The following is a 14,076-nucleotide window of genomic DNA, read 5'->3' on the forward strand; positions in this document are numbered from 1 at the left end:
AGTGAAAGCACTGACTTGGGTGATGAAAAGGAACCAGCTTGGTTTTCCATGTCGGGTAGATCTGGCCCCGTCTGCTCTGCAAGATTAAATTTATTTCCATCCTCCTAACTGAACTTTCTTTAAATGGCATTGGGGTGACAGGGACTGAAATAGATTTCCTACAGAGGCCCTCCCAAGTGGCACTGGACCCAGCATGACTCTTGATAACCCTTCTTCCCTGCCCACGGACGTTATCTCTGTGGTGACAAACAGCCCTTTCTGGACAGAAGGAGGAAATTCCACTCATTATTCACCAACTGTTGGAGCCTGACTACAGTGCTCTATCTCCTGTTTGGTACACCACTGTCAAGCTGTCATTGTCAGGCATTTCCTTTGCTGACAATCAATACGAGACTTATAGGAAGAGCATGCTTCATTCCTGGATGCCCAGCGAGGTCCCAGCATGATCCAGCTCCAGATAATAAATAAAGGTGTAATGGTTCATTTTAACCATGGTCCCACTGGCTTGAAGAGTATCCCCCTCAGCTTCTTTTCTCTGTGCAATACTTTCTGTCTCATAGACCATGCTGCATGCAAACAGATGCCAGGGGTTATGACCACTCTACACCCCTGGGTTGTCAAATGCAGAGGGGGTGCTGGTTAAATCCTTGCTAGATAGGAAGGATGTCTCAAGATGGTTCCAGTACAGAAAACATTGATACCAACCACTGCCTGAGTAATCTATACGATCATTAGCACTTTCCCTGGTGTAGCATGGCCTTCTTAGGAGCTGTACATGACGGAGGATGAATGTGAGCTATTACAAATAATACTACAGACCTCTGCACCATGTAGCATTCAGATAGCAAACACATTTACACTAGTGTATCTTACTGCAATTTTGTGTGCTGATGTAAAGTACACCAGGTTCAAGAGGAGACAGACAAGAAGGCATTTTGTAGCAGCTGTTCATATAGGCTGTTAATTCAGACTTTCCCAATAGGTTGAGGAGCAGGTAATAGCCAGCAAATGGTTACCCAGGGATAGAGCAAACAATGATAATATAATTTACAGTGCTGTCATTTTATTCCTGTTTTTTCCTCAGAGTAATTTGAGACTAGATTCTAGTAGGTGACTCTGATGGTGAGTTGTTTGCCATCCATCTGTTCCTTGCTTTCACCAGCATCGAGGCTGATTATTACACCCATATGTGTGTGTTGCCTCTTGAAGTCTTTCAGCAGTGTAGTGCAGGGAATCAGGCATCAGACTGGACTCAGCAGACCCAGGGTCTGATCTTGGCTCAACCTGTGACCTTCGACAAGCCGTTTCCCCTATTTGTGCCTCTATTTCTCCATCTGTAAAATGGGGACAAAGTTGCTTGCACTTTGGAAGCAGATATACATGTCTCAGAAAATCCTAAGTAGCATTTCCACTGGTAGACTGACATAGCATTTGAAGACTGCAAAATATTATGGTTCTTGTGAGCTTAATGATTAGCCTCATTTTTTAGAGGAATAAACTGAAGCATGGACAGAAAAAAAAGACTTGCCTTATTTCAAAGCCAGGGAGAACTCCAGCTCTCTCACTTGCCATTGCAATGATTTAAATTACTAGACAAGACTCCCTGTCCTTGTATTACCAAGTCCAGGAGAGCTTAGTAGGATGGGGAGAGATACCTTCCCATAGCCAGTCCCTCTGCACAGAACTTAAAAGGAACAAGAAAAGGTGGGTGGTAAGTCTCTAGCTTTCCTTTCTTCTTTCAGCCATTGCACCCCCTTTTCTTTCTTGTTCATTTTTTCCTATTTTTAGTTATTTTCCCAAATAACTCCTTATTTCATTCCTTTGGCTCAATAGGGGCTTAGGGAGAGATGTCACATCTCCAGTAAATAAAGCAATGGTGCAAATGCCAGGAAAAGTCACTAAACTGGTTCAGAAAGGACATAAGTATCAGCAAAGGGGAGGAACTGATAGCATAGAAAGTATAGACTAAGCGCCAGAAGAAGCCAACCTTGCAGTGAGATCTCTTATTTTTTACTGTTGTGTATTTGCATTGCTCTAGTCCTGGACGAGGTGTTTGTGTTTGCATCAGTACCGTACACAGAACAGAAAAGCAGTCCTTGCCCCAAAGAGCTTATAGTCTTGGTACCTTGACGGATAGTCTTCTAATGGTAGGATGGGAGCCTCATTGCTCCAGACCTTTTAGACAAAGCTGGAGAACTTACAGTAGAGAACCACCTTCCACTGGCATTGGAGTTAATTGGTCTTTTCCAGCTGTAATGACCTGAATTAACTTCCATTGAAGACAGTGGGACTCCTTTCATTGGCTCTAATTAGGGTTGAATTTGGCCTTGCTTTCAGTGGCTCTTTAATTTTTCATTTTGTTGGTTAGAAACAATAGCTTTCTGGTTGAATTCAGGACACATCCTAATATCTGTCTTCTGCTGGAACAGAAAAAGGGAGCTCACTTCTTCTTGGGCAATGCCATTACTGCTCTCCAGGGATGCTATGCAGTTGATAGCACTACAGAAGCAAATGGGAGCTAAACCGGGTTGCAGGGGATGAAAAGCAGGGTGGTCAGGGTACTAGCCTTGTACAAAAAGTACATTGGCTCCATTCCCGACTCTCTAGCAGGCCTTGAACTTAGGGCTTTGGTCTTAGGGCTAGCACAGCTGCTTATCCTAGCCTGCCACCCTACAGCAGACCACCCTGGCTGGGCAAAGCTGCCCTGAAGCCTCTATCAGGATCTAGCCCACCACCCACTCCCTGTCAACAGAGTGGCTGGGTGGGTTCACATGACCCTCCACTCCCCCGCCAGATAAGCTCCTGAGCAGGAACAGGAAGTGTCTGGGCAATAGGGTTTAGTTTGGTTCAGGATTGTTTTTGACTTGTTTCTAGATCCTGCTCACAGACTGACCTCCTGGCCTCTCCCTGCATTCTGCTTGCTCCTCCTGACCCTGGTTGGTGCCTTGATTCCCCAAGTGGCCTATCACCTGGCATAACATGCTCATACAGACTTCTTGTGTGATCCTGGGCGAGGCACTTAGGGTGAGTTTAACAAAAAAAAATTAGGCACTTAAACCTAAGGCTGACTCGGGAGCCCTCTCTAAGCCTGGGCCCGACAGTAGTGCCAGAAAACCTCCGGAGGTGCCTCGTGCAGGACTGTAGGTGCCACCAGCTCAGTGAAGCAGGCTATTCTCCCCTTCTGCTGTTGAAGTGGATTCACTACACTGCTAATGGTAGAAGAAATATAAGCTCAGAAGGGAAACAAGCTGGAGGGATGCTGAATCTAGCCTGTGGATGAGCGGCATCTCCCAGGAGCAGGAAGTCAGAATTTTGGCCCTTGCTGCCAACAATCCCGCTGCATGGGGTGGCACCACATTTGAAACGAGCAGTCCTTTATATCTATCTACAATGGGAAGCAAAGATGATCCTCCTACTCGCGAGGAAAAATGTACATATGGGGGGGGTGGAGAAGTGGAAACAAGGTCACAATTAAGGAGTGGCCAATCTTTATGCTTGGGACTGAGTCGCCTTTAAAGTGCTTTACAAGCCTTAACTAATTGTTCCTTACAGCATCCTTGCAAGGTAGTAAGTGCTGTTTTCCCATTTCCAGGTGGAGAACTGAGAGTGTGGACAGCTGATCTACTATCCCAATACAAAAGGGGGTGACCATGCACAAACCCATGTGTCAGCAGCCTAGTGGTAGCTGTCAGCAGTGTAGTGACATGGCTGGGCACCCAGGAACAGGGACAGCAGTGACTTCTGGTTGCCTCTCTGCCAATGCAGTTGCACTTGCATAGCTGCCAAGAGCAGCTGTTTCTTTTTTCACCCTCTCCCCTCCCACTGCAAGTTGGCACCTGGGGCAATTGCTCTGCCAGTTATGCCACTGGAACTACCCCTGTGTATGCTCCTACCCAACAGTAGATGAAAGCAAAACTGCAGTAGCTTAGCCTTAAACGAGGCTTAGCATCTAGCCCAGAGGCACTAAGCTAACACAGAGCAGTTAACGTGGTAATTCCTGAGGCACTTTTACATGTGCTCTGGGACATGGTACTGGGCGCTTTTAGTGAGCCGTGCTAATTAAAAGTGCCCACGCGTCACGTGTATCAGCGTCCCTGCACTAAAAAAATGGCGGCAGGGCACTTTGAACTAAAGTTCACCGAACGTGTTTTATTTCAAAGTGCTCCACCACCATTTTTGCAGTTCAGGGATGCACGAGGACGCTGATACACGTGGCGTGGAAGGCTGCCAGAGCGCATCAATTTCCATGGATTTCCAGTGCCCTGAAGCAGGCTCCCTGCACATCTGCACGAGCCTGTATATTCTCCAAGAAACAGTTATGTGGGCCTAAATTTTTCCACCTGAGAAAATACAAAGTTTTGACTTTTATCTGTATTTTGGATGATTTCCTTTCCATCAACACGAAAAATGTTTACAATGAGAGAGATTCTGTTTTCCAACCTGCTATAAATACACCATCATAACTCAGGCTTTGCCTTTGCCTGCAGCTATCCAGAAAGAGATCTCCCATTAGTACTTCACTAATCTAACAAGGGTCTAAGATGCAAAGAAAATGATGCTGGTGAAGGATTTTCAAAATTGCCTAAGCAACTTATCAGGCAAAGTCTCAAGTTCAGTAGGGAGTTCTGCATGTAGAGATGCAAGTTCCACTGGAAGTCAGTGGGACTTTGGCTTGCAAGTCTCATGGGTGTTTTTGAAAATTTTACCCTCTGCGTCTCCTTTTCACACTTTCATCCCGACAGCTGTTACTCTTCAGCACGTCTGAAGTTCTTTGTGTATTTTCATTTTTAGGCAGATTAGACATCCTTTTGACTTGTGTGACTCTGCGCACTGAAGCAAGAGTTGAACTTTCCAGCTTAGCAGCTTTACTGGAAGCCCTGCAGGTATAAAAATATATCTTCTATGAATATGTATATATATATATAGTTCAGTTAAATAGTGCCCCTGAGGTCGCTGGTATGCTGATCTGCTTTGATTTAAAGCCTTTAAGAAAATAGGTGCTATTTTAGTATAAAAACAGCCATGTTCATTTTTTATTCCGTACTACTTGGTTATTTTTAGTACTGAGTTTGTATTATGTTAAAAATTCCCTCATCCCATGAGCATCCAAGGTTACATTTTTGTGTCAGTGATTTCATTGACTTCTGACAAGATGAAGCCGGGATTGTCATAACCTTTCTTTGCTATGGCTTTGGCTTCTTTCTCATTGTACAGACAAAAAGCGCAGTGAGGAGTCTCTACAGCCACAGTTTTGCTGAAGTTTTGGAAGTCCACTCGGTATTTCCCTTCCTTGGTTTTGGATACAATGGGAGCAAAGCGGTAGCCCCAGAGTACCTCCTCTGGGATGTAAGATGTCCTGACCTGACAGGTAGCACTAGTGGCTTCTACAGTGCCATCCAAAAACACCACCAGTTCAAACTCCTGCTGGAGGAGGGTTTCTGCTGTCATGTGGAAGAATGGGCTGGTCTTATCAATGACATGGTAAATAGTCAAGGGAGAGATGAAGAAGAGGTTCTCATTGCCTGCGTCTACCACAAAGTCCATGTTGACCTGGTCCAAGACGATAGTCTCTCCTTCTGGTGTGATGGTGGTCTTCAGTAGCTTTCCATAGATGTGGCTTCCAATCAGCAAGCTCTTCCTGAGGTTGGCCACCCGGATGAGGAGACACAGCTTTCCACCCCTTTTGCTGATCACAGCATACTTACTAAAGGTGATAGTCTTGGCCCGTTTCTTGGACCTGGAAATCTTGGCCAAGATAGCACCACACATGAAAGAATTGATGATCACACCTAGGATGCATTGGAAAATCAGCAGGAAAATAGCAGTAGCACACTGCTCTGTGACGCACCTGAAGCCATATCCAATGGTTACTTGGGTCTCCAAGGAGAAAAGGAAAGCGGAGGTTAGGCCATTTATGTTGTCGACACATGGGGTATGGTTGACAGAAGGACTGAATTCTGGAAGATCTCTGTGTATATACGCCACAACGTACCAAAGGAGACCAAACAGGAACCAGCTGCCTAAGAATGCTGAGATGAAGATGAACATTTTGTATCTCCATCTGAGGTCCAGGATGGTGGTCCATATGTCAAGCAAGAAGACAAACCTTGACTGTTCTTCCACATTCCCAAACTCTATGTTACATCTTCCATCTTTAGATACCAGCCTGGTTCTCCGTCTGCTGCATTCTGTCATATGGGTGGTAAAGTGTTTCCGGAAGTATCTGAACATCTCTTCTGACTACAGGGTGATCTGAGGAGGGGGGAAAAACAATATATTATGGCTGGTACTGCTTGCATGTACATCTGCAGGTAGACGAGTAACTCCTGCAAAAGACGTAAGATGCTGACCACTGTAGGTAAAAAGTTGTAATATTGGCCTTTCGCTATTTGGGAGGGATTCCAGTTTATATACATGAGGAATGCCCCAAGGAGCATTCCAGGGAAAAACTTATAATTGCAGTTTGTTCAATAAGCCTTGCAAACATGAATGAATTAAACTTCTTAACCCCGCCAAACCAGTTAGGAATTATATTCCTGTCTCCGATGAAGAAACCAAAGCACAGAAAGGAATGTGTGTAATGTGTGTAATAGCAGGTGGAACCAGGGAGCAGCCTGCTGAGCTATGAAGTCTGTTAATTTGGACTGCAGCTCTCAAAAGCCCCCAGGGGTTGGGAGCAAGGGGGAAAGGAAGAGGAGGCTGGAGTAAGGGGAAGAGAGAGTAGTGTGCATGTAGAAACTGGTCAACCCTGCACAGAGGAGTGCACAATAGAGCTGGAGATTGCACTGGCTCAGTCAGCCAGGACTGTGGACTGAAAAAACTGGACTCAGGCTTGGGAGAAAACTAAAGACTTGTTTGGGGACACTTTCAGAGGTGTGTGGTAGGGAGGGGAAGCAGGGAATTAAAGTGCTGAGTATATGTTACCACAGTCCCGTCCTTAGGTGGGAACTCCCCCTTGCTTCTTGTGCCATTTTCTGGGGCTGCAGTGTTGGCACCAGGTGGTGGTAGCAGTGAGATTTGGAAGCGGGGGCCTCTCCCACAAGGGCCTGGTTCCACCTGTTGTTACCCACATTACACCTCATTTCCCAAATGTACATGGTGTCCAAGAGTTTCAAAAGATGGGTATAAAGCTAACCATAGTTTCATAGGACTGGATGGTATCTTATGAGGCCACCTAGTCCAGCACCCTGCTCAGGGCAGGATCGTTCTTGATTAAACCATCCCAGCCAAGTAAGTATCTGTCTAGCCTATTCTTGAGGATTTCCAGGGGTGGAGATTCCACAATTTCTGTAGGTAGCCTGTTCCAGTGCTTGACCACCCTCATTATCAGAAAGTTATTCCTAATCTCCAACCTATATTTCCTCTTCTGCTGTTTGAAGCTATCACCCCTAGTCCTGTCGCCTAGAGCTACAAAGAAAAGTCTAACTCCATCCTCTTCATAATGACCCTGCACGTGTGCAAAGACACTAATCAAATCCCCAGTCAGTCTTCTCTTCTTCAGACTAAATAATGTTAGTTCTTTCAGCCTTTCCTCATAAAACATATTTCCCAGGTCTCTAATCATTTTTGTCACTCTAGTAGACTCTTTCCAATATATTCACAACTTCCTTGACATGTGGGGCCTAAAACTGGATAGGGTACTTACACCAGGTGAGACCTCAGCAGCGCTGAATAAAGCAGAAGAATAACTTCCCTTGATTTGCAAGAGACACTGCTGTTCACCATGCCTCGGTCAAATAACATTCTTATGTGGGTAAGGTTTAGTTTTTCTGTAATCATGTTTCCAGGGGCAAAGAGTTTCAGCTAAGAAACAACTAAAGTAAATATGAATGAAAAAATAGGCCCCAAAGGGAAATTTTCTTCCTTATGACTCAGAGGCTGTTGCATCTCATAGCCTGGTAGATCTCTAGGGACACTGGGTCCCCAACTGTGCAGTCATGTGCATTTTGGAAGCTGGCAGCTAGGGTGATCGATGGTCTCTACAGTGGAAATCCAGCACTATAACAGCACAGATCAGACTCTGGGACACCGGCAAAGCTCATGAATAGAACAGCCAAGTGATGCACAAGGGAGGGGCTTAAAGCTTTATGTGTGGATTAAGCTAGTTTTGTTGTAGATCTCTTACTGTCTCTGACATCAAATCAGCTGTTACTAAAATTATAAGCATTTAAGATGCCAGTACTTCTGATCACTTTTGGGAACGAAAAACAGTTTTAAATTCAGATTTTAACTCCGTAAGGCACAATCTTGTTCTCTCTGTATTCACTGGGATTTTGCTCACTGACTTTCAGAGACACAGGAATGGGTCTTTAAGGAAGGCAGTGTTTTGATGATAAGGGAATTAAGGCAGCCCCAGTGGATCAGGCTATTATCTTAGCTCCTTTGCTTCTGCAGTGCTGTGGCTTGAAAGGGAAATGAATTGGTTCTCATACTAATCCTCATGTCTAATATTGTTTTAGTACCTAATCTATGTATATCTCCTCTGGCCCAAATTGTGGCTGCAGGAATCGCCTCCCATCAGTAACCCAAGAGTCAGTGGCACGTGCTGGACTCCACATGCTGGAGCAATGCACTATGGCAGCATGCTCACGAGCAAAAACTGCACCGCTGCTGCTACGTCACCATAGCAATGCGCTCCTTTGTTATAGTCCATTGCTACAGCGCTGTAGGGACTAAAAATAACTGTGCTGCCAACAAAGTGCAGTACGGGCTATTACTGCACCATCATTTAGCACAGGGGTGAGCAAAATGCGGCCCATGGGCCAGATGCAGCCCGCCAGGCCATTCTATCCGGCCTGTGGGGCCCCTAAGAAATTTAGAAATTTTATATTTATCTGCCCCTGGCTGCCTGTCATGCAGCCCTCGATGGTTTGCCACAACTCAGTAAGCGGCCCTCTGCCCGAAATAATTGCCTGTCCCTGATTTACTACTTTCAAAAGGAAGTACTAAACGATGGCGTGGTAACAACAGCACCATAGAGACATGTAGATGTGCCCAGCAGCAAGCTGAAGCCTACAACAGGACTTCCAAGTTTGTTTGTGGAGATGACTCCACTTCCAGGCTCATGACCCCACTTCCTGAAAGCCTGGGTGCTATAACTGAACTCCCATGAGTCTTGTGACCTTAAGTACTAGTTTGGAAACCACTGCCCAAACATGAAAAAACATGACCTACAGGCTTTCCATTTTAGGACCCATATAGGGATTAGAGGGGGTAGCACAAAAGCATAGAGGTTGCAGTATGGTCAGCCCTCTAGAGGACTTTGTAGTGTACCAACATGTGTGCACACTCATACTCACTGCATTTGTGCCCTTAGCAGAAATAATCAAGGTGGTGGTAATCTGCCAGCAAGAACATGAGTTAACATGAGTGTAAACTGACACTTCTCTGGCAACTCATTGCAAGTATTTCCACCACAAGCTAGAATTTGGTCTTCTCTCTTTGTAAACCCATCCATTGCATAGGCTATTTGGAAATAGTGTTTTATGGACACTGTGGGCAAGATATCATTCTGGGACATCTATAATGTCGGGGACATCTATAAATCCTATTCCATCTATTATGTGTCTAAGTGAACTTAGGCACTGTGATCCTATTCCACTGCTCATGTCCCTAAAAAAACTGTTATCATGCATACCTCCTTTTGTAAGTATCTTATCAGCTATAAGACAGTGACAAAATGCAGTGAGCAGAGAAAGGACCCATCACTTCTTGTTAACTGTCCTTGAAGGACTCAAACAGGGCACCTCACTTATGCAGCTAATTCCACTTAGACACAGAATAGATGGAATAAGATTTGGCCGTAGATGCTCTGCAAACCTACAGTCATCCACAGACCTGAGCCTGAGAACTACTGAACTACTGATGAATATGAATGCAGGGGCCTGTAGCTGGGACATGCGGTGGAGCTGTACCTACCACGATATGATGGTAAAAACAGACTCCACAAAGATAGAGAGTATACTACTGCTTACAGTACTAAGCTGAGTTATTGGAGACCCTAAGTCAATTCACTTCCCAATCACAGGCTTCCCGTTTGGCTTTTGGCAAGTCACTGAGGCCCAGATTCTCAAAGGTACTTAAGTGCCTAACTCCCATTGATTTCAGTGAGACTTAGGAATCTAAATACCTTTAGGATTTGGCCTTTATCTCTTTGAGCTTCAGTTCCCCACACTGCAGAGGGGCAAAGTTAAATACATTTAAGATTGGGTGCATCTATATGAGACATAGTAAAGCATCACTGTCTACACATGCAAGGGACTTACTGCGCAGTAAATTAAGCTAATGCACTGTTTGTCAGCAAATACAGGGCCCTATACACATGCCCAATGCCTGCTCCAATGCATGCTAATAGGCACACTCCAACAGCCTTGGAGATGCCTGTATTCAGCATCCCACACCAAAATGGCGGCGGGGAAGCTTATCTAAGGCTGCTTGACAAGCTTTAGTTAAAGTGCTTCTGCTGCCATTTTGAAATATGGGGCACTGAATACATGAGATGCTGCAAGCACTTTAATTAGAGCAGCTTCTGAGAGCCCCCCTAGCCCCCCCAGACCACCTATAAAGATTAACAGTGCATTCTCTACTATGCAGTAGTGCATGTGTAGATCTGACCAGGAGCAATTTGCTCTCTGACCTGCTGCTGCCTGGCTGAGCCCTGATGTGGGGGAAACTGTGCCAGCTGCAAAGACAGCTGTCTCCCCACCATGTGGGGATGAAGACCCATCCCAATCCCCATGTGGCAAGGAGAGCTGTCCTGGCATCTGAGAGTGCTGTGTCCCAGTCACTTGGAGATCAGATCTTAACCCAATCTCCACGTGTCTTGGATGCAGCCATCCCAGCTGCTGGGACAGCACTCCCCGACCCTATGGAAATCAGGACCAGCCCCTGTGCCACCTGCCAGCCATGGGCTGGCACCCAGGGGAGCCTGGCGCTCCCCCTGGCTACTGCAGGGCAGGAGCAGCCCTGGAGTGAACTGCTTCCATCAGAAGCAAAGTTGCTGCCCATGGGCATACATTCACATGCATGTGGGGGCACAGTTTAATGCACCTGAATTTTCTGTGAAGAAAGTTCAGGCTTATTAATTGCATGTGTAGACACACCCATTGTGAAGTGTTCAAACACTATGGTAATGGGAACAACTGGAATACTTTAGAGAGAATATAACACAAGGGCTAAGTACAGACAGTCAAAAAGGCTGAGGCTGAATCCATTCAATCTTCACAGGTTAGTTTAAGCTGCATAGATTGAACCAATAAGCAAGTGAACAGACATTCACTTTTGATTCCAGAAATTCAGCCACATGCCTGTAGTGGCCCAGGCCAGAAATCAAGAAGCGCTAAAGCATGTATCCCTGCTTGGCTGGAGCAGACAGCTTGGGCCAAGCCTAGCCCGCCCACCCTGTGACAGGGGGCTTGTGGGAGAGGTGCAAAGCATCCAGGGATGCTAGGGAGCTATGAGTTAACTTGAATCTGGAGGGTATTTGGGACAGAAGTTCAATAAACCAATTTAACCTAAATCAGTTAAGTCTGATACTACATCCATCCAGATTTATCTTAAACCAGTTTTGACCTATTTGAAAACAGTTTATGCTCATTGAATTTCTGTTGTGCTACAGATTTGAACCAGTTTCTGATCACTTTTACCAGTTTGTGTTATGTCTGCTCCTAGCTATGGAAAACAGTGACTATATGGGAGACGAAAGAATAATATAAATATGAGTCATATCTATCTCGCAAAGCTGGTGTTAAATTGTGTCCTCCTTTCCTCCAGCTCATATTGCTACCACCTATTGCTGGCCCCTTCATTTGGTACAATTGCCTTCTCTTCCATTGTATTATGGATGGCCCTTTTCCCATCAAAAAAAAAAACGTAAGGTCACTTTTGTCTTAAAGTGGATTTTCATTGTTTTAAACTTCTACAGCTGAATTAATTATTTAGGGAAGGTACCAAAACAAGTTAAACTTTAAGCAGACATCAGCTAGGGAAGGAGGAACAAGGTCATTTTTCAAGTAATCTCTAAGATTTGTTTTCCTTAGACACTTCTAATGTGCTCATGTTAGAACACAATTAGAGCAAAATGAAAATATTCCTGTGCAGTAGACCATTCCCACAAGTTTTCCCAGTAGTTGACTTCCTTCCTCCTCTTTGCTTTTTCTGCTCAGAAATTCATGGCCCATAGTCCCCTTTGTGGTCTCCTTTCTGGCCCGTTTTTGCTTTGACATTGTTCTATAGCTTTGGCATTGTAAATGTGCGCTAATCCGCAGACACTGGTGGGTTTGCAAAACATCCAGGTTTCACCCGCTAATCAATGTATGTTATACATGAGATTTTTTTCTGCCGTTGAACTGCAGCAAATAACTGCCTGATACTGCTGACAAGTAAAGAATTTGGGCGATGGAGATCTGTAAGAAGGCTGACTGTCATTCCATGCTGTAGGGTCATCACAGACATATAGAGAAGGCCAGATCCAGGTTCAATAGATTGGTCACACAAGAAGCACTGAGAGAGCAAGCTAATGCCTCTCTACTATATTCACTGTTGTTTTAGAATCAGAGGCTTGAAAATAAACCCCAAACTTCCTTTGCCTGATTCTTTAAATCTTACCTCGTCCCTTCAGGGACCATTTTATTCTTCTAGTTGAAGCTATCCCAAGTAGAACAAAAAGCCAGAAGAATTATACCCTTATTTAGGTAGCGCAACAAAAGAATTCACTGTCAGACAAACCTTTTTACTCCCACACGCAACTTGCCTGCATTGATTTGCTTTGGCAAGAGGGAACGTTCCCTTCTGCACAAGCATAGGGCAGGTATATATCATAGGTTGTGCAGAGAAGATTATGTAAAGCTCCTTATATAATATACAGTGCTCCTGAGGTTCTTGTGGTTTAAATCAGCTAATAGTAACCCAAGTGCATCTTAACTATTGTTTACCAGGACATTTTGTCTTTGTTCAGTTCACATGGGGAATTTCCATCTCCCTGTTCGTCACACGTGGATTCAGGTTTGCTGTGGGGAGCAAAACTGCAGCTTGTCCCCTGTACATGACACACTTGCAGTGCATCGCCTGGCCTCTCAAACTGTGGGCATTTAACAAATCAATCCCATAATCCTTTGTATGGAAGTAGATGCCCCAGGTGGCTGGCTGCCAAAGTCAGCTCCTCTGCTCTGCTCTGCTCCACTTTCGGATTTCACTTTGATCACTGTGAGAAGCAGAAACTGTTAGATTTCTGTTGCACTGAATTAATTGCCCATCTCCCATCTCTCCCGTCAGTATTGCTGACAAATACCCAGAAAATAAATGGTTATTTCAACCCTTTGTAATGGTTACACCCTCCACGTCCCTTGCTGCACAATCACAAGCAGGTGCAATGACATTCTGATGCCTCCAAACCAACACTGGGCACCTCACAATGTAACGGACTGTTCCTCCTTTAGTTCTTGTGTTTTAACTGTTGTTAGTTTGATTTGTGTGTGGGGTGAGTGCATTAACAAGCAGGGGATTTATCTGTTTTCTGGCTAAATCCTTTACGTGGAGTGTGAGAAATATCCTGATCCAAAGAAATGGCTGTAAACAGAGCTGAGTAGGATAGCGGGTTTGTAACAGAAGAAAGGGAAAGGTGTTGAGGCTGTAGGACTGGTCCGGAGGGCAGGTTCTAGCACCTATTTTTCTCATAGAGTAGTGCAGTGCTTCATGGTGTCATTTGGGCTTCAACACCTAGAGTAATAAACTGGTTTGTGGGCATGTCTAAAGGTGCGCTTTAATGTGCAGTAGCCTATTCTACTGTGCATTAAGGCGTCACAAAAGAAACAGTACTAATACACTCATGCACAGTAGAATTAGTGTATTGTGCCCTGTGTCACTGAAAAGGTGTTCGCTTTTTGCTACTGTGTATTAGGGCAGACTCTAATGCCTTTATGCAGTACCTCATATTAGAGGTACTAAACAATGTGCAGTAGCAAAAGTGCATTAATGAACATGTAGATGCGCTCTGTGTGAGTGAGGCTGACTGAATCGAGCCCTCAGGGAAACAGGGGAAAGAAGGTCCTTGAACTAGCAGCAGTCACTGAAATCTGT

The 14,076-nt window shown here is 44.9% G+C and overlaps 1 protein-coding gene across 1 annotated transcript in view; it reads right to left on the reverse strand.

Moving 5' to 3' along the window:
• Window positions 1-3,877: 3,877 nt before the first annotated feature.
• KCNJ1 (potassium inwardly rectifying channel subfamily J member 1) overlaps window positions 3,878-14,076 on the reverse strand; it is a 30,121-nt gene continuing 19,922 nt past the window's right edge. Inside the window, exon 2 of the mRNA XM_090027828.1 lies at window positions 3,878-6,252. Coding sequence (XP_089883954.1) covers window positions 5,113-6,231 — 1,119 coding nt within the window. The 5' untranslated portion in view covers window positions 6,232-6,252 and the 3' untranslated portion in view covers window positions 3,878-5,112. The remainder of the gene's footprint in view (window positions 6,253-14,076) is intronic.

The sequence above is a fragment of the Crocodylus siamensis genome, chromosome 14 (assembly GCF_052110815.1).
Source record: "Crocodylus siamensis isolate JL-2025a chromosome 14, ASM5211081v1, whole genome shotgun sequence".
Lineage (NCBI taxonomy): Eukaryota > Metazoa > Chordata > Crocodylia > Crocodylidae > Crocodylus > Crocodylus siamensis.